Source organism: Macrobrachium rosenbergii, chromosome 26, assembly GCF_040412425.1.
Source record: "Macrobrachium rosenbergii isolate ZJJX-2024 chromosome 26, ASM4041242v1, whole genome shotgun sequence".
Classification (NCBI taxonomy): domain Eukaryota; kingdom Metazoa; phylum Arthropoda; class Malacostraca; order Decapoda; family Palaemonidae; genus Macrobrachium; species Macrobrachium rosenbergii.
Genome location: NC_089766.1, coordinates 51,865,575 through 51,885,357, shown reverse-complemented (window position 1 = coordinate 51,885,357; position 19,783 = coordinate 51,865,575). Strand labels below are relative to the sequence as shown.

At 37.7% G+C, this 19,783-nt stretch overlaps 3 protein-coding genes across 3 annotated transcripts in view; 2 read left to right on the top strand and 1 right to left on the bottom strand.

The window, feature by feature from the left end:
• LOC136853211 (zinc finger protein OZF-like) overlaps positions 1 to 19,783 on the bottom strand; it is a 270,715-nt gene that overhangs the window by 128,891 nt on the left and 122,041 nt on the right. The gene's annotated exons all lie outside the window — the stretch shown is intronic.
• LOC136852854 (uncharacterized) lies at positions 1,647 to 4,337 on the top strand. Its single transcript, XM_067127760.1, has 2 exons — positions 1,647 to 1,736; positions 3,801 to 4,337. Exons 1-2 carry the CDS (start codon positions 1,647 to 1,649, stop codon positions 4,335 to 4,337), a joined length of 627 nt encoding a protein of 208 aa, XP_066983861.1.
• Positions 13,206 to 19,365, top strand: LOC136853206 (uncharacterized). Its single transcript, XM_067128580.1, has 3 exons — positions 13,206 to 13,310; positions 15,390 to 15,941; positions 19,100 to 19,365. The coding sequence occupies exons 1-2, from the start codon at positions 13,221 to 13,223 to the stop codon at positions 15,912 to 15,914; spliced, it is 615 nt and encodes a 204-aa protein (XP_066984681.1). The 5' UTR covers positions 13,206 to 13,220; the 3' UTR covers positions 15,915 to 15,941; positions 19,100 to 19,365.

The window sequence follows — 19,783 nt, the reverse complement described above, 5'->3', positions numbered from 1 at the left end:
GATGCAACCCGGAACCCCACACTACTGTATAAGCCACCCAGTTGAATAGGATGACTGTGACAGACCAAAAAAAAAAAAAAAATTAAATAAATAAATAAATAATTAAAAAAAAAAAATAATAATAAGAATATAATTTCACTGAGTACGACATAGTAATAGTGTAATACCGAACTGTCAACCTAAAGTTTGAAGAGTCCTCATGAAATTAATTACGGAGAGAGATTTGAACACAAAAGAATTAAATGCATTCCTGAACACAGGTTATTCTCTCATCCTATATAAACGCAAGAAAGGGCTTACTAGAAATAGCATTCGCACATGTATGTTCATTCATAAAACAGCATTCATATGAATCATTAATCGGATACATCAATTTTTCATACATGAATACTGAGAAACAGTATTTGCAAGTATGATTATTCAGAAGCAGTACTCAGCCATATAGGCTACGATTATTCAGAAAGAATATTTACATATATATTTTAGTACTGAAACAGTAGTCACACATGCGTGCCAACAAGAAACAGTATATACATATCTGGGGCCGTTCAAAAATTACATAACGCCTTACGGGGGAGGGGGTGGGGTATGGTGACGTGTTATGAGCGTGGCAGTGGGGCGAGGGGGTGCTGCTATAAATTATATAACATTTTCAGATTTTTTTCCTTTGTGTCTTTTGAAAAGATGTGAATGTAGAAGGACAAAGGAGAGAGAGTAAAGTTTCTGCAATAGACTTTTATTATATTTTAGTAATATTGAGAATATGGTACTTAATTTTTTTTTTTTTTTTTGCATAACTATATGTTTGAAAAATATCACAAACTCAACCCTTGTTTGTACTTCAAACATTTTCTACTATATGCATTACATGACATAGAATATTATCACAAACCCATCCCTTTTCTGAGCTCCGACATTCTCTACTTTATGCATGAACATGACTTAGAAAAATATAACAAATGATTCCTCTTCTAAACTTGGCATAATATAACGTTATCATTTCAAATTTATCTGTGATTCTTTAATATCATAACATAAAAGTATTCAGAAAACCTAATGTCAATCATTTCCAGGTATTAGGCTAGACTTTAATATATTATTGCATTAAAAAAAGGGTAACATACTAATTCAAGGGGGGGGTACTAGCTGATGTTACATAATTTTCCAGGGGGTCTGGACTTGAGTTATGAGGCGTGACAAGGGGGCGGAGGGAAGGTCAAAAAATTACCAACAAAAAAGTGTTACGTAATTTTTGAACGGCCCCTTTGGCTATTCACAAATAGAATTTCAAAATTCTTGTTGAGATACATCACTAACACACAGGAATATTCGTCAAGTGCACAACGATGCGAGTAAAACTAACGTCCATCTAATATCCGTCCTATATGGTCGTCAGTTATCCAGATGGCTAAGAAATATATCGACTTCTTCTCCGTTCGACTGAAGAACCTGTTGTCATCCTGACGTGGCAGAGGCCAGTGAAGCTAAACGTTACTGATCGTTCCACTAAATTTCTTTCCAAACACATAAATCTCGCGCCCCTGAAAGGAATTAAAAAAAAAATCGATGACTGATTTGTCCTTGATTTGTGGAGCAGAACTACCTTCGCCGTATATAAAGAGGCCTGGATGTGCCAACTTGCAGCAATGGCTTCCTCAGAAGTCTCCATCGGGAGAACCATGAAGGTTCTGGTGGTCTTCGGGCTCCTCGTCGGCCTCATTGCCCCTGAGGCAAAGGTAAGTCCCTTGAAAGGCAGTAGACGCTGTTGTTGGGACTCTGAGCACTTTGCAGGTTTAGCTAAAGTCATTCTTTTTTCAAGTATCCTTTCCGAGTAATCCTTTCTCACAATTAAAAATACTTCCTTGAAATACTCTTGTTTTTATGAATTTATTGTGATAGCGTATGTCATAATTGAACATTTCCAATGCTTTGCATTTAGTTCTTCCCAGACCATACCTTGCATCCATCTGTCAATTTTAGTAGTTTCGCCTTTTATTTTGTAATGTTCAGTATGGCACAGATTTCTGCAAGTCTTGTCCCAGCTATGACCAAAATATGGGATGATCTTCCTAGTCATGTAGTTAAGTTGTCAGAATTATGGTTTTTCAAACATTGTCCAAAATTTTTTTTTTTTTTTTTTTTTGTTAGGCTTGCGTCGGTCGCATTTCATAGTTCATGTTTTATTTTTCTTTACCATCTCCCATATAGCTATGCTTTATTTCTGTCTCTTCTCTTTTCTCTCAGTGGACTGCTTTCCCTGTTGGAGCCCTTGGGGCTTGTAGCAATCTGATTTTCCATCTGGGATTGCAGGCTTTCCTCCATCATCTTAAACTTCCTACCATCCCCATTTTCTCAACATGACCGAACCACTCCAGAAAACTCATTCACTCTTTCATTCATGTTACCATTTACCATGTCGATTTGCTTCCATATTTCTCACCCTTCAGATTCTTCTTCTTGTGTTCTATGATACTACAGTTAAAGTCTCTGGCTGATCTTTTGCACACCCTGCTACCTTCCTTGCCTTGTAAATCCTGTGAATAGCCTCTTCTTCAGTGTCGCCTTATCCTCGATATTTACTCTCAAACACTTGTATGAATCAACATCTCCTTTCTGGACACTGAAAAGATTCTTTTCCATTTGGTCGTACAGAGCGCATGAATTAAGAAATTTCTTCGAGGCATAAATAATTTTGTGGGAGAATGGGAGCCAAGAAAATGGAGCATTGAATGTTGATATGGATTGTGAAGGAGAGGTGCAGATTCATATAAGTATTTGAGAGTAAATATAAAGGTTAATGGCGGCATTAAAGAAGCGCTGAGGCAAGGAAGGTAAAGACTTTCTGTGTTGTGTACAGAACACAAGACGAATTTGACGGGTGGGAAATATGGGAGTATACAGATATGGTAAAATGGCAACAGAGGAAAGCGTGCATTGTTTGCGTGGTGGTTCAGTCATGTGGAAATAATGAGGGATAATAGGAAATTGGAGGAGAGAAGATCTACAAAGCACTGGATAGGTGGTATCGGAGAAACATCGGAAAGAAAGGGCCTTAATCTCCAGGAACAATAAGAGTGTATGCAAGACAGAGGTGAATGGAGGACGCAGTGTGTGTGTGTGTGTGTGTGTTGGGGATCTGACTTGCTATTGCTGATGAGACTTCCATGTAGGTGTATGAACTGGCTAATGTAGTGTAAGTTTTCTGTACAGGGATTGCATCCACGATCAGGCAGTTAAAGTAAGAAAGTGAGCGTGACAATTTCTTGTTTTTTGCTCTGAAGCCACCCACTGATAGCAGAAATTGCTTAGTTTTTGTACATTTCCTTTGGGCTAACCCAACTTTTGTCAGTGCAACTAACCAATGAAGACAGGAGTAGCAGAGACAATAGAGCCCAGGCTCAGTTTTACATTCTAGTTGACGCTCTGCTTTTGCAACGTTGCCATACGGAAGAAAGCAAGAAAGATTATTTGGTTGCAGAACAGTTCTTCTTCTTCTTCTTCTTCTTCTTCTTCTTCTTCTTTCCATTTATTGTGGTTTTAGTGTCTATATAATCATAAACTGACCTTCAATAATCCTATGCCAATAGCCAACTGAGTGGATTACCTGATCCCTTCCTCTGTAAAACCGTAACATACTAAATATACAACTTTAAATATTAGTGAAAATTAAGCTCACAGAACTTTGGATTTCTCTTGTGTCTTCTAAACTGTTATCAAGATTTATAATCCACTGGAACAGATTTTGGTCATCAAATTTATATGATTGTTATCATTCAATACTCACTGGCCTCACACTACAGGGAGAAACGATGAAATTGAGAGTTCGTCGTCAACAAGGCTCAACAGGAGGCGGTGGATTCCCAGGAAATGGTCAGTTCCCAGGAGGTAGTGGATTCCCAGGAGGTCAGTTCCCAGGAGGTGGTCAATTCCCAGGAGGTGGTCAGTTCCCAGGAGGTGGTCAGTTCCCAGGAGGTGGTCAATTCCCAGGTGGTCAGTCCCAAGGAGGTGGTCAGTTCCCAGGAGGTGGTCAGTTCCCAGGAGGTGGTCAGTCCCAAGGAGGTGGTCAGTTCCCAGGAGGTGGTCAGTCCCAAGGAGGTGGTCAGTTCCCAGGAGGTGGTCAGTTCCCAGGAGGTGGCCAGTTCCCAGGTGGCGGACCAGGAGGATTTGGTGGAAGCCAAGGAGGTCCTGGAGGTGCAGGAGGTGGTGCTTTTGGCCAAGGACGCCAAGGCGGTGCTGGAGGCACTGGTAGTGCAGGACGCCCAGGAGGCAGTGGTGGTGGGTGGGACCCCCACCAGGTGGTGCACCTATGGGAGGGCTGGGCCCTAAGAGGACGCTGATGTACTTCAATGAAAGGTATGTCACCTTTAATGTCTTTGGCGAGAAGATAATAAAAATGTATAATACCAAATTCTTATATGTAGTAATACCACAATTGTATTACAATTTACCATCTGAAGATACAAGAAAATATGTTCTCTCAATTTTTTCGTTTACTTCTTAAAGTTAAAATGATTTTTACTTGTAACTCAGAAACAAATAGGAAAACCCCTTTTTCCTTAAGAGAGATGAAATGTACAATGAGGACATTCAAACAACAGAGAGATCTCTTGCTTAAACTGGTCTCAAGACTAGATAAAAAGGGATGTTAGTGAAAGATTTACTCCTTCATTTAACTGAACTAGCAACAGATTTCTTAAAAGGTATGGTATGAGAGTCAAATGAATCACTATAAGGCCTGGTAAGTCCTCATCGAGGCTGAGTTAACTAACAAATATGGAAATAGGTTCTTTATACAAGGAAGTTAATGTGGCATAATCAAATATTTTAAGGAGCAATGCAAGCTAGGTACATTACAGGAAGAGTTGTTTTCTATACATGTGTGTGCGCCTGTGTATATTATCCCTTCAAAGCAATGATTTAATGCTGTCTGTTGATTGAAGAAAGTTTTCTCTCAAACTTCAAATTTGATTCATGTTTCGTCCTTCGTATGAAAATGCCAGTGACAAAGAGTGACTGTTTCTGCAGAAGTAAAGAAGTTGCCAGTATAGGAATGAACAAGAGTGCAAGGACAAGAGTGCAAGGAAAAAAGAATTTTTCTGGGAAAGTAGGAATTCGTGCTTGGCAGAGTTTGTACAATGAAAACGGGTGGCTGAGCTTGGTGATTTAGCTGAAAAAATAGGGTCCAGAGAAAGTGATGGTTTATTCGGCAAGTCTGAAGCACCTATAGGAAATTATTATTATTATATTATTATTATTATTGTTATTATTATTATTATCATTATTATTATTCAGAGGATGAAGATACCGTTTCTGGAAGGAATATGATAGCTGGTAACGCAGCTTCTGAAGATGACTCCTATGCATATATATATATATATATATATATATATATATATATATATATATATATATATATATATATATATATATATATATATATATATATATATATATATATATATATATATATATATATATATATATATATATATATATATATATATATATATGAAAATAAAAAGGCCCATAAAACACTGTATGAACGTTTCGACCACATATTTCGAGCACTTCCTTCTGTGCCCCTGTTCACTGGTAAAATATGGACAGATGATAGTTACAAGGGTATATATACAGAACACATGTAGGTGTGGCAGTAAGTCTCGTTGGCATGCAGGTGGCCATTGACCCAGGAAGGTTTTCCCTTGTGATTTTTGGCTTCGTTAGCTCCCGTCTGGCGATGCGTCTGGTGGTCGTATTTTCTAAAACACCTTCTTAAGAAGAGGCCCGAGGATTAACCTGTCAATGTCATCCGATTTCCAATGTCCCCCTGACAGGTTCATATTGTTGGTTTGACTGATCATAGCAGATTCCAGCTTCTTCCTTTTGTACGGACAACTACTTTTGAAGACCAGCTCTGCCCCACTTCAGTTTATGGTATGGGCTTTATCCCTAATATGTAGGAAAATCCCCAAACTCTCTGAAGAATATCACACTGATCTTTTGCGCTCTATTATTCTTTGTGAGGTGGCCCTACTGTCTCCCCAACGTAAATCTCATTACAATTGCTGCACGGAATCTTGTAAACTCCTGCTTCTTCCTCTTTTTTATTTAAGCGTACGTTAATGAGCGAGCTCCCGATGGATTAGGGATAATGGAAAATAAAAGGGTTATTAGACCTGAGATGTTCTGTAGCTTTTTGGATGTTTTCATCGTACGGAATTTTTATTTTGTCGTTAAAATCTGTTTCCCTGTTGTGACTTGGAGCTCTGTAGTATATTTCATTCGCTTTGTTAACAGCCTTCTCGATAAAGTGTGGTGGATAGAGCAGTTGCATTAGGTGTTGGCGGATCGCGTCGAATTGTTTATCTAGGTATCCATTTGAACATATTCTAAGTCCACTGAGGAATAGGTTGCACCGTATACCATGATCTTTACGGAGACGACGTGGTAGCTAAGGAAATGAATGTAAGAAACACGAAGGTGAGTTTCCTATATACTGTGAAAGCTATATGTTCCATTCTCTTATGATCAGTACATCTAAGAATGGCAATTTTCCGTCCTTTTCCCACCCTGTTTTGAATTCTATGGTCGGAACCAGCGAATTTGGTCTATTAAAAAATTTACTGACATCTCCCCAGCTATTGTCCCACAAAGTAAAAATATCATCTACGTATCTAAGCCAGATCATATTGCGGGGTTTCATAGGCGACAAAATTTCCGTTTCGAAATATTCCTTGTACAGGTTAGCTGGAGGGGGGGATAGAGGACCGTCAATGCTACAGCCAAATTTTTGTTTGTAAAAATTCACGTTGTTAGTTACACAGAGATTGATTAGTTTTAGAGTTTTATCTATGCCAAGAGGAAAACGGTCTTCACATGGCTGTAACTTCCTCTTTAGAAAAGCCAACACGTCGCGGATTGGGACTGGTAAATAATGACTCGACGTCTAGGCTGAGCAATTTGATGTTATTTGAGGGGATGTTTCAACTGCTAAATTTTTTTTATAAAATCCTCTGAATGTTTGATGTGGGAGGGTGAGAAGGTTCCTAGGAAGGGTGATAATAGGTCTGCAAGCCATTTTGATAATTTACACATGAAAGAGACCTTGCTAGATATTATAGGGTGTGATAAAAATCCCATCTTTATGTATTTTTGGGAGGCCATATTGCTGCCCAATTTAACAAATCAGTCAGAACCATAGGGGGTAATAGGAAGAACATAGAATTACTAGAGGCATTCAAGATAATCAACTTCAGCATTATAATCGGTATATATATATATATTATGATATATATATATATATATATATATATATATATATATATATATATATATATATATATATATATATATATATATCATATATATATATATATATATATATATATATATATCCATATATATATATATATATATAAGACGCGTCCGTGTGTGTGTGTGTGTGTTTAATTCCTTTCACTCATATAATTTTTGTACCTTTTCTTTCCATAGGATCAACCGGAAGGATGAGAACTGTGGTCTGTCTTACACAACAAAGTCTAGACTGAACTTGTGAAGAATGTTACTGGAAAAATTGTTTCCTAATATTGTGTAAATTTGATTTTGTTTCTTTTTCACTGACAAACGAATCAAAAACTTTATACAGAAAAAGTCGGTTTTGTTTTATCTTTTCCCTTTAGGCTTTCAGCATTTCTCAAATACAAAAAACAGTCTGGAAAGATTCTTTCCCCTTTCAAGTGAGGGAGATTTTACCTCCTCAAACCATTCTCGTTCCACTTCTCACCATCTTCAGAATCTTCTCTATGACTTCATTCTGCTCATTGTTCAACACATTCTTCAATGTTACTGGAAAAATTGTTTTCCTTTTCTTTCATTGTTGTAAATTTGCCTATTTTTAGTTTTGTTTATGGGGATTTTTAATGTCTATTTAGACAAGGATAATTTGTCCCTAATGCTCAAAACTTTAAAATATATATATATTAAAAAAGATTCAAGAATTTAAAAGATTTTAATTTTTCAAATAAGATTAAATTTGTTTTATCTTTCTTTCCATAGGATCAACCAAGGATACTTTCTGTCATGGCCATTAGTCTGAAATGAAGATCATCTAAAAACATCTGTGACTAGCTTTCAGCTAAAATCTTTGGACAAACAACAAAATTTCAAATGACTTCTGGTCTTCCAAAATGTTACTCAAAAATCCTCCATTTCAAGTGAGGTTTTTTTCAACAAAGATTTTGTTGTTAAGAACTTTATACTCCTTAAAAACCATTTTGATTTGGACAGGGAGTGGATCTTTTCCCTTCTCATCCATCTTCAGAAAATCATTTTCCTGTTTTAATAAATCAAACTCATTCAAGTGCTGCAGAAAAATCATTCTCCTTCCATTCAAAGAGATGCTAAAAGACATCCTGTTTAATTTTCCAGTTGATCCCCTTTCAGTTATTGATTGGTAAAATTTTACCTCCTCAAACATTTCTGACTAAAGATCATATTTTCATACGGTTACCATCTTCGCCTCAAACTCTCATTTTGTATCTTGATAAGTTTTTCTTTCAAACCAGAACTGGAGATCATCTCTCAGTTCTTCTTTTATAGATCAGTTTCCTTCTTACGTCTTTATGTCCTTGGTCCTTTGGCGTTCACAACGTTTGAGAAATTGCAGATTGAACTTCCGGACCTACTGGTATTTTGGGCTTTGAATTGAATAGAACAGAATAGAGTATTCAATTCAGGCCGAAGGCCAAGAGCTGGGACCTATGAGGCTATTCAGAGCTGAAAGGAAAATTGAGAGTGTAAGGTTACAAAGGTGTAACAGGAGGAAAACCTCGCAGTTGCACTATGAAATAACTGTTAGAAGAGGGTGGAAAATAAGATGGAAGAGAGAGAATATGAGTGGAGGTACAGTGAAAGGAATGAAAGGGGCTGCAGCTAGGGGCCGAAGGAATGCTGCAAAGAACCTCAATTAAATCCTACAGTGCAACGCAAGAGGTGCACCGATGGCACTACCCAGCTGCGGGACAACTTACTCTATTTGTACCGTTGCAATAAAAAATCCTGGCTCTGTACAACATTCCTTTAAAGCGTCACACAAATGTCGGTATGGAATCTTCTCTTATAACAAAATGAGTTTCTCATTTCCATCAGACTTCCTCAGTTTTTTATACAGAGACCAACCTTCACAATTATATGACAGACAGACAGACAGACACAGAACTGAAGTTAAATAAAAGCATGTAAAAACTACTGAGGCTAGAGGGCTGCAAATTGGTATGTTGATCATCCACCCTCCAATCATCAAACATACCAAATTGCAGCCCTCCAGCCTTAGTAGTTTTTAAATTTCATTTAAGGTTAAAGTTAGCCATGATCGTGCATCTGGCACCGCTATAGGTGCCAACAACACAGGCCACCACCGGGTCACGGCTGAACGTTTCATGGGCCGCGGCTGAGAGTTTCATACAGCATTATACGTTGTACAGAAAACTCGATTGCGCCAAAAATCTGTTATGACCCTAACGAGATTATACTGTACATACTTCACCTACCTGCAAAGATTGGTAAACTTGACCGAAGCAGAACATCTCTCTCTCTCTCTCTCTCTCTCTCTCTCTCTCTCTCTCTCTCTCTCTCTCTCTCTCTCTCTCTCTCTCTCTCAAACCCCTGCACCTATTTTATCTATGGTATGAAAATCAAACCTAATCTTACCAAAAAATAGTATATTCTGTAAAGCTAACAAACAACAAGTTTTAAAAACATGGTAAATGAGAAAAGCAAATGCTAAAAGCACAGAAAAGGAAAGTAAATGATAAATGAATATTTCCCCAACAAAACATCTCGGCAAACACCACAATTATAAACGGGACTCATCCCCATTTCACTTTCTACCCCGATAAGTCTCCGTGTAATAAAAAATCTCTTAGTCATAGTTCCTCTAAATGACCACTTCCCACAATGGCTGTGTTACACGCATGTCTGTGCAGATGCGTGTCCACTCCAGTTAACCATGGTTCCATTAAGGCATTCTGCCAAAGTAAGGAGCAGTCTCCATTATTATTATTATTATTATTATTATTATTATTATTATTATTATTATTATTATTATTATTATTATTATTATTACCGACATTCAACACGACCAGTCATTTTTGTGGGTCAGACCAAAAATCCAGTCACCTGCTAAGCAAGTTTGCAAAGGATATGATGTCCATTTACAGCAAAACAGAGGAAAATAAGCAAAGAACAGTGTAATATAGATTAAAACCAAACTGATGAATAAACAAATCAAAGAAGAGGAATATGTGTATGCAAAAGCAATATAGAGAAATTAAGACGCATGAGAAGCCTTAGCGAGATATCCTGCTTCCTCATTAGAATTTGGATGTATGCCTTTGAATTGGTCTTTCCTTCTAACTGGAGGAAATGACGTTTATTGGAATTCTAATAATGAATGCTCGCAAAGTTGCAATGTTTTGCAACTTGTTTGCAATACGACAATGTTGAAATCAAGGAAGAATCCATCAACATAAGTGATTTTTCTCTGGTAGCAACCAGCTTTACTTTGAAATTAAGGGGTTGATGTGGATATGTGGGCGAGGATGTGGCTACAGTGCTTTGAATGGGTAGCACGCGCTGATTCAAAAGACATTAGTACTGAAGGCGTTTGTCACATACGGAACACTATGCGGTATTTTTGTTTTTTATGGTTTAAAGAAGAGGAATATTGAAAGACATGCGAGAGCTCCTGTTGTTACAATTACAAATATACATAAGTGTATCCAACTGTGGATCGTTCAATGCTGTCAGCAGAATAATATGAGCAAACCACGAGTTTGTTGTGCAACTGGAACTTCAGAAGTTCTGCCCTAATGCAATGTCCCTTGTATTTTGAAATTTACTTACAATTTTTATTTTTATTTGCTTTTTCTAATAACTGATCTCCTTTCTGTGTTTCCTATTACTTTCTGTTACTTCTTTCGAATGGACACCATATTCTTTGGAAGCTTGAATTCCAAGTCAAGCACCTTTGGTGGGCTTGTTCCATGTGAATAGGGTTCATCTTCTGAATAATAATAATAATAATAATAATAATAATAATAATAATAATAATAATAATAATAATAATAATAATAATAAAAGAGGTATGATTCAGTAGCAAAAGCCCTCCACTGGAGCCTGTGCAAGAAACACCAGCTAGCTTGCAGTGGTAAGTGGTACGAACACCAACCTGAGGGAGTGATAGAAAACGACCAGGCAAAGATCCTCTGGGACTATGGTATCAGAACAGAGGGGGTGATACGTGCCAATAGACCGGACGTGACGCCGACTGACAAAATCCAGAACAAGAACAAAGTATCACTCTTTGATGTCGCAAAGATGAGAAAGAAAGAGAAAAAACTGATAAGTATCAAGACCTGAAAATCGCAGTGAGAAGGATCTGGGATATGCCAGTGGAGATTGTACCCATAATCATAGGACCACTAGGCACGATCCAAAGATCCCTGAGAAGGAATCTGGAAAAACTAGACGTCGAAGTAGCTCCGGGTCTCATGCAGAAGAGTGTGCTACTAGAAACAGCGCACATAGTGAGAAAAGTGATGGACTCCTAAGGAGGCAGGATGCAACCCGGAACCCCACACTATAAACCACCCAGTCGAATAGGATGACTGTGATAGACCAAAAAAAAAAATAAATAAATAAATAAATAAATAAATAAATAAAAAAATAATTAGAATATAATTTCACTGAGTACGACATAGTAATAGTGTAATACCGAACTGTCAACCTAAAGTTTGAAGAGTCCTCATGAAATTAATTACGGAGAGAGATTTGAACACAAAAGAATTAAATGCATTCCTGAACACAGGTTATTCCTCTCATCCTATATAAACGCAAGAAAGGGCTTACTAGAAGTAGCATTCGCACATGTATGTTCATTCATAAAACAGCATTCATATGAATCATTAATAGGATACATTAATTTTTCATACATGAATACTGAGAAACAGTATTTGCAAGTATGATTATTCAGAAGCAGTACTCAGCCATATAGGCTACGATTATTCAGAGAGAATATTTACATATTTTATTACTGAAACAGTAGTCACACATGCGTGCCAACAAGAAACAGTATATACATATTTGGGGCCGTTCAAAAATTACGTAACGCCTTAGGGGAGGGGGTATGGTGAAGTGTTATGAGCGTGGCAGTGGGGCGAGGGGGTGCTGCTATAAATTATATAACATTTTCAGATTTTTTTCCTTTGTGTCTTTTGAAAAGATGTGAATGTAGAAGGACAAAGGAGAGATAGTAAAGATTCTGCAATAGACTTTTATTATATTTTAGTAATATTGAGAATATGGTACTTAAATTTTTTTTTTTTGCATAATTATATGTTTGAAAAATATCACAAACGCAACCCTTCTTTGTACTTCAAACATTTTCTACTATATGCATTATATGACATAGAATATTATAACAAACTCACCCCTTTTCTGAGCTCCGACATTCTCTACTTTATGCATGAACATGACTTAGAAAAATATAACAAATGATTCCTCTTCTAAACTTGGCATAATATAACGTTATCATTTCAAATTTATCTGTGATTCTTTAATATCATAACGTAAAAGTATTCAGATTTTCCAGGTATGAGGCTAGACTTTAATATATTATTGCATTAAAAAAAGGGTAACATACTAATTCCGGGGGTTACTAGCTGATGTTACATAATTTTCTAGGGGTCTGGACTTGAGTTATGAGGCATGACAAGGGGGGCGGAGGGAAGGTCAAAAATTACCAACAAAAAAGTGTTACGTAATTTTTGAACGGCCCCTTTGGCTATTCACAAATAGAATTTCCAAATTCTTGTTGAGATACATCACTAACACACAGGAATATTCGTCAAGTGCACAACGATGCGAGTAAAACTAACGTCCATCTAATATCCGTCGTATATGGGCGTCAGTTATCCAGATGGCTAAGAAAGGTATCGACTTCTTCTCCGTTCGACTGAAGAACCTCTGTTGTCATCCTGACGTGGCAGAGGCCAGTGAAGCTAAACGTTACTGATCGTTCCACTAAATTTCTTTCCAAACACATAAATCTCGCGCCCCTGAAAGGAATTAAAAAAAAAATCGATGACTGATTTGTCCTTGATTTGTGGAGCAGAACTACCTTCGCCGTATATAAGGAGGCCTGGATGTGCCAACTTGCAGCAATGGCTTCCTCAGAAGTCTCCATCGGGAGAACCATGAAGGTTCTGGTGGTCTTCGGGCTCCTCGTCGGCCTCATTGCCCCTGAGGCAAAGGTAAGTCTCTTGAAAGGCAGTAGACGCTGTTGTTGGAACTCGGAGCACTTTGCAGGTTGAGCTAAAGTCAGATATTTCTTTTTTCAAGTATCCTTTCCGAGTAATCCTTTCTCACAATTAAAAATACTTCCTTGAAATACTCTTGTTTTGATGAATTTATTGTGATAGCGTATGTCATAATTGAACATTTCCAATGCTTTGCATTTAGTTCTTCCCAGACCATACCTTGCATCCATCAGTCAATTTTAGTAGTTTCGCCTTTTATTTTGTAATGTTCAGTATGGCACAGATTTCTGCAAGTCTTGTCCCAGCTATGACCAAAATATGGGATGATCTTCCTAGTCATGTAGTTAAGTTGTCAGAATTGTGGAAGTTCAAACAGAGTCCAAATTTTTTTTTTTTTTTTTTTTTGCTGAGTAGGCTTGCGTCGGTCGCATTTCATAGTTCATGTTTTATTTTTTCTTTACCATCTCCCACATAACTATGCTTTACTTCTGTCTCTTCTCTTTTCTCTCAGTGGACTGCTTTCCCTGTTGGACCCCTTGGGCTTGTAGCAATCTGATTTTCCATCTGGGATTGCAGGCTTTCCTCCATCATCTTAAACTTCCTACCATCCCCCATTTTCTCAACATGACCGAACCACTCCAGAAAACTCATTCACTCTTTCGTTCATGTTACCATTTACCATGTCGATTTGCTTCCAGATTTCTCACCCTTCAGATTCTTCTTCTTGTGTTCTATGATACTACAGTTAAAGTCTCTGGCTGATCTTTTGCACACCCTGCTACATTCCTTGCCTTGTAAATCCTGTGAATAGCCTCTTCTTCAGTGTCGCCTTATCCTCGATATTTACTCTCAAACACTTGTATGAATCAACATCTCCTTTCTGGACACTGAAAAGATTCTTTTCCATTTGGTCGTACAGAGCGCATGAATTAAGAAATTTCTTCGAGGCATAAATAATTTTGTGGGAGAATGGGAGCCAAGAAAATGGAGCATTGAATGTTAATATGGATTGTGAAGGAGAGGTACTGATTCATATAAGTATTTGAGAGTAAATATAAAGGTTAATGGCGGCATTAAAGAAGCGCTGAGGCAAGGAAGGTAAAGACTTTCTGTGTTGTGTACAGAACACAAGACGAATTTGACGGGTGGGAAATATGGGAAGTATACAGATATGGTAAAATGGCAACAGAGGAAAGCGTGCATTGTTTGCGTGGTGGTTCAGTCATGTGGAAATAATGAGGATAATAGGAAATTGGAGGAGAGAAGATCTACAAAGCACTGGATAGGTGGTATCGGAGAAACATCGGAAAGAAAGGGCCTTAATCTCCAGGAACAATAAGAGTGTATGCAAGACAGAGGTGAATGGAGGACGCAGTGTGTGTGTGTGTGTGTGTGTTGGGGATCTGACTTGCTATTGCTGATGAGACTTCCATGTAGGTGTATGAACTGGCTAATGTAGTGTAAGTTTTCTGTACAGGGATTGCATCCACGATCAGGCAGTTAAAGTAAGAAAGTGAGCGTGACAATTTCTTGTTTTTTGCTCTGAAGCCACCCACTGATAGCAGAAATTGCTTAGTTTTTGTACATTTCCTTTGGGCTAACCCAACTTTTGTCAGTGCAACTAAGCAATGAAGACAGGAGTAGCAGAGACAATAGAGCCCAGGCTCAGTTTTACATTCTGGTTGACGCTCTGCTTTTGCAACGTTGCCATACGGAAGAAAGCAAGAAAGATTATTTGGTTGCAGAACAGTTCTTCTTCTTCTTCTTCTTCTTCTTCTTCTTCTTCTTCTTCTTCCATTTATTGTGGTTTTAGTGTCTATATAATCATAAACTGACCTTCAATAATCCTATGCCAATAGCCAACTGAGTGGATTACCTGATCCCTTCCTCTGTAAAACCGTAACATACTAAATATACAACTTTAAATATTAGTGAAAAATTAAGCTCACAGAACTTTGGATTTCTCTTGTGTCTTCTAAACTGTTATCAAGATTTATAATCCACTGGAACAGATTTTGGTCATCAAATTTATATGATTGTTATCATTCAATACTCACTGGCCTCACACTACAGGGAGAAACGATGAAATTGAGAGTTCGTCGTCAACAAGGCTCAACAGGAGGCAGTGGATTCCCAGGAAATGGTCAGTTCCCAGGAGGTAGTGGATTCCCAGGAGGTCAGTTCCCAGGAGGTGGTCAATTCCCAGGAGGTGGTCAGTTCCCAGGAGGTGGTCAGTTCCCAGGAGGTGGTCAATTCCCAGGTGGTCAGTCCCAAGGAGGTGGTCAGTTCCCAGGAGGTGGTCAGTTCCCAGGAGGTGGTCAGTCCCAAGGAGGTGGTCAGTTCCCAGGAGGTGGTCAGTCCCAAGGAGGTGGTCAGTTCCCAGGAGGTGGTCAGTTCCCAGGAGGTGGCCAGTTCCCAGGTGGCGGACCAGGAGGATTTGGTGGAAGCCAAGGAGGTCCTGGAGGTGCAGGAGGTGGTGCTTTTGGCCAAGGACGCCAAGGCGGTGCTGGAGGCACTGGTAGTGCAGGACGCCCAGGAGGCAGTGGTGGTGGAGGACCCCCACCAGGTGGTGCTCCTATGGGAGGGGCTGGGCCCTAAGAGGACGCTGATGTACTTCAATGAAAGGTATGTCACCTTTAATGTCTTTGGCGAGAAGATAATAAAAATGTATAATACCAAATTCTTATATGTAGTAATACCACAATTGTATTACAATTTACCATCTGAAGATACAAGAAAATATGTTCTCTCAATTTTTTCATTTACTTTTTAAAGTTAAAATGATTTTTACTTGTAACTCAGAAACAAATAGGAAAACCCCTTTTTCCTTAAGAGAGATGAAATGTACAATGAGGACATTCAAACAACAGAGAGATCTCTTGCTTAAACTGGTCTCAAGACTAGATAAAAAAGGGATGTTAGTGAAAGATTTACTCCCTTCATTTAACTGAACTAGCAACAGATTTCTTAAAAGGTATGGTATGAGAGTCAAATGAATCACTATAAGGCCTGGTAAGTCCTCATCGAGGCTGAGTTAACTAACAAATATGGAAATAGGTTCTTTATACAAGGAAGTTAATGTGGCATAATCAAATATTTTAAGGAGCAATGCAAGCTAGGTACATTACAGGAAGAGTTGTTTTCTATACATGTGTGTGCGCCTGTGTATATTATCCCTTCAAAGCAATGATTTAATGCTGTCTGTTGATTGAAGAAAGTTTTCTCTCAAACTTCAAATTTGATTCATGTTTCGTCCTTCGTATGAAAATGCCAGTGACAAAGAGTGATTGTTTCTGCAGAAGTAAAGAAGTTGCCAGTATAGGAATGAACAAGAGTGCAAGGAAAAAAGAATTTTTCTGGGAAAGTAGGAATTCGTGCTTGGCAGAGTTTGTACAATGAAAACGGGTGGCTGAGCTTGATGATTTAGCTGAAAAAATAGGGTCCAGAGAAAGTGATGGTTTATTCGGCAAGTCTGAAGCACCTATAGGAAATTATTATTATTATATTATTATTATTATTGTTATTATTATTATTATCATTATTATTATTCAGAGGATGAAGATACCGTTTCTGGAAGGAATATGATAGCTGGTAACGCAGCTTCTGAAGATGACTCCTATGCATATATATATATATATATATATATATATATATATATATATATATATATATATATATATATATATATATATATATATATATATATATATATATATATATATATATATATATATATATATATATATATATATATATATATATATATATATATATATATATATATATATATATATATATATATATTATATATATATATATATATATATATATATATATATATATATATATATATATATATGAAGATAAAAGGCCCATAAAACACTGTATGAACGTTTCGACCACATATTTCGAGCACTTCCTTCTGTGCCCCTGTTCACTGGTAAAATATGGACAGATGATAGTTACAAGGGTATATATACAGAACACATGTAGGTGTGGCAGTAAGTCTCGTTGGCATGCAGGTGGCCATTGACCCAGGAAGGTTTTCCCTTGTGATTTTTGGCTTCGTTAGCTCCCGTCTGGCGATGCGTCTGGTGGTCGTATTTTCTAAAACACCTTCTTAAGAAGAGGCCCGAGGATTAACCTGTCAATGTCATCCGATTTCCAATGTCCCCTGACAGGTTCATATTGTTGGTTTGACTGATCATAGCAGATTCCAGCTTCTTCCTTTTGTACGGACAACTACTTTTGAAGACCAGCTCTGCCCCACTCCAGTTTATGGTATGGGCTTTATCCCTAATATGTAGGAAAATCCCCAAACTCTCTGAAGCATATCACACTGATCTTTTGCGCTCTATTATTCTTTGTGAGGTGGCCCTACTGTCTCCCCAACGTAAATCTCATTACAATTGCTCCACGGAATCTTCTAAACTCCTGCTTCTTCCTCTTTTTTATTTAAGCGTACGTTAATGAGCGAGCTCCCATGGATTAGGGATAATGGAAAATAAAAGGGTTATTAGACCTGAGATGTTCTGTAGCTTTTTGGATGTTTTCGTCGTACGGAAGCTTTATTTGGTCGTTAAAATCTATTTCCCTGTTGTGACTTGGAGCTCTGTAGTATATTTCATTCGCTTTGTTAATAGCCTTCTCGATAAAGTGTGGTGGATAGAGCAGTTGCATTAGGTGTTGGCGGATCGCGTTGAATTCTTTATCTAGGTATCCATTTGAACATATTGTAAGTCCCCTGAGGAATAGGTTGCACCGTATACCACAATCTATACAGAGACTTCGTGGTAGCTAAGGAAATGAATGTAAGAAACAGCGAAGGTGAGTTTCCTATATACTGTGAAAGCTATATGTTCCGTTCTCTTATGATCAGTACATCTAGGAATGGCAATTTTCCGTCCTTTTCCCATTCCGTTTTGAATTTTGTGGTCAGAACCAGCGAATTTGGTCTATTAAAAAATTCACTGACGTCTCCCCAGCTATTGTCCCATAAAGTAAAAATATCATCTACGTATCTAAGCCAGATCATATTGCGGGGTTTCATAGGCGACAAAATTTCCGTTTCGAAATATTCCATGTACAGGTTTGCTGGAAGGGGGGATAGGGGACCGCCCATGCTACAGCCAAATTTTTGTTTGTAAAAATTACCATTAAAAAAAAACACATTGTTAGTTACACTGAGATTGATTAGTTTTAGAGTTTTATCTATGCCAAGAGGAAAACGGTCTTCACATGGCTGTAACTTCCTCTTTAGAAAAGCCAACACGTCGGGGATTGGGATTTTGGTAAATAATGACTCGACGTCAAGGCTGAGAAATTTGATGTTATTTGAGGGGATGTTTAAAGTGTTAAATTTTTGTATAAAAGCCTCTGAATGTTTGACGTGGGAGGGTGAGAAGGTAGGAAGGGTGATAATAGGTCTGCAAGCCATTTTAATAATTTACACATGAAAGAGACCCTGCTAGATATTATAGGGTGCATCGGAATCCCATCTTTGTGTATTTTTGGGAGGCCACATTGCTGCCCAGTTTAACAAATCAGTCAGAACCACAGGGGGTAATAGGAAGAACATAGAATTACTAGAGGCATTCAAGATAATCAACTTCTCTCATATTATAATTATATATATATATATATATATATATATATATATATATATATATATATATATATATATATATATATATATATATATATATATATTAGCACACGCAGTGTGTGTGTGTGGTGTTTAATTCCTTTCACTCATATAATTTTTGTACCTTTTCTTTCCATAGGATCAACCGGAAGGATGAGAACTGTGGTCTGGCAAGGGAGAACGGAAGAAACGCAGATGTCTACACAAGCAGCAGAAGTCCTTATCTAGCTTTCAGCATTTCATATCTTTTACACAACAACTAGACTGTTATGACTTGTGGCTTTAACCTCAATGTTACTGGAAAAATTGTTTCCTTCTTTCATTGTGTAAATTTGCCTTTAAGTTTTGTTTCTTTTTCACTGACAAGGAATCCTCAAAACTTTATACTATTAAAAGCGAAGCAATTTTGTTTTATCTTTTCCCCTTTACTTTCCATGGCCGAATGAACCTATTAATTCTGTGACGCTAAAATCTCAAGTACAAAAGAGATCTGGAAAGATTCTCATCCTCCCCTTTCAAGTGAGGGAGATTTTACCTCCTCAAACCATTCTCGTTCCCTTCTCATCCATCTTCAGAAGCTCATTCTCTCAAACTCTTCGCAGGTCATTCTCCTTCCCTGCTCATCCTGTTCCAGAGGCACATTCTGTCTCGCCTAATCTTGTACGATACTTTCAAACCAGAACTTGAGATCATCTCTCAGTTCTTCCGAGATCAGTTTCCTTCTTACGTGGCTTACGCCTTTATGTCTTTGGTCCTTTGGCGTTAACAACAACGTTTCAGAAATTGCAGATTGAACTTCCGGACCTACTGGTATTTTGGGCTT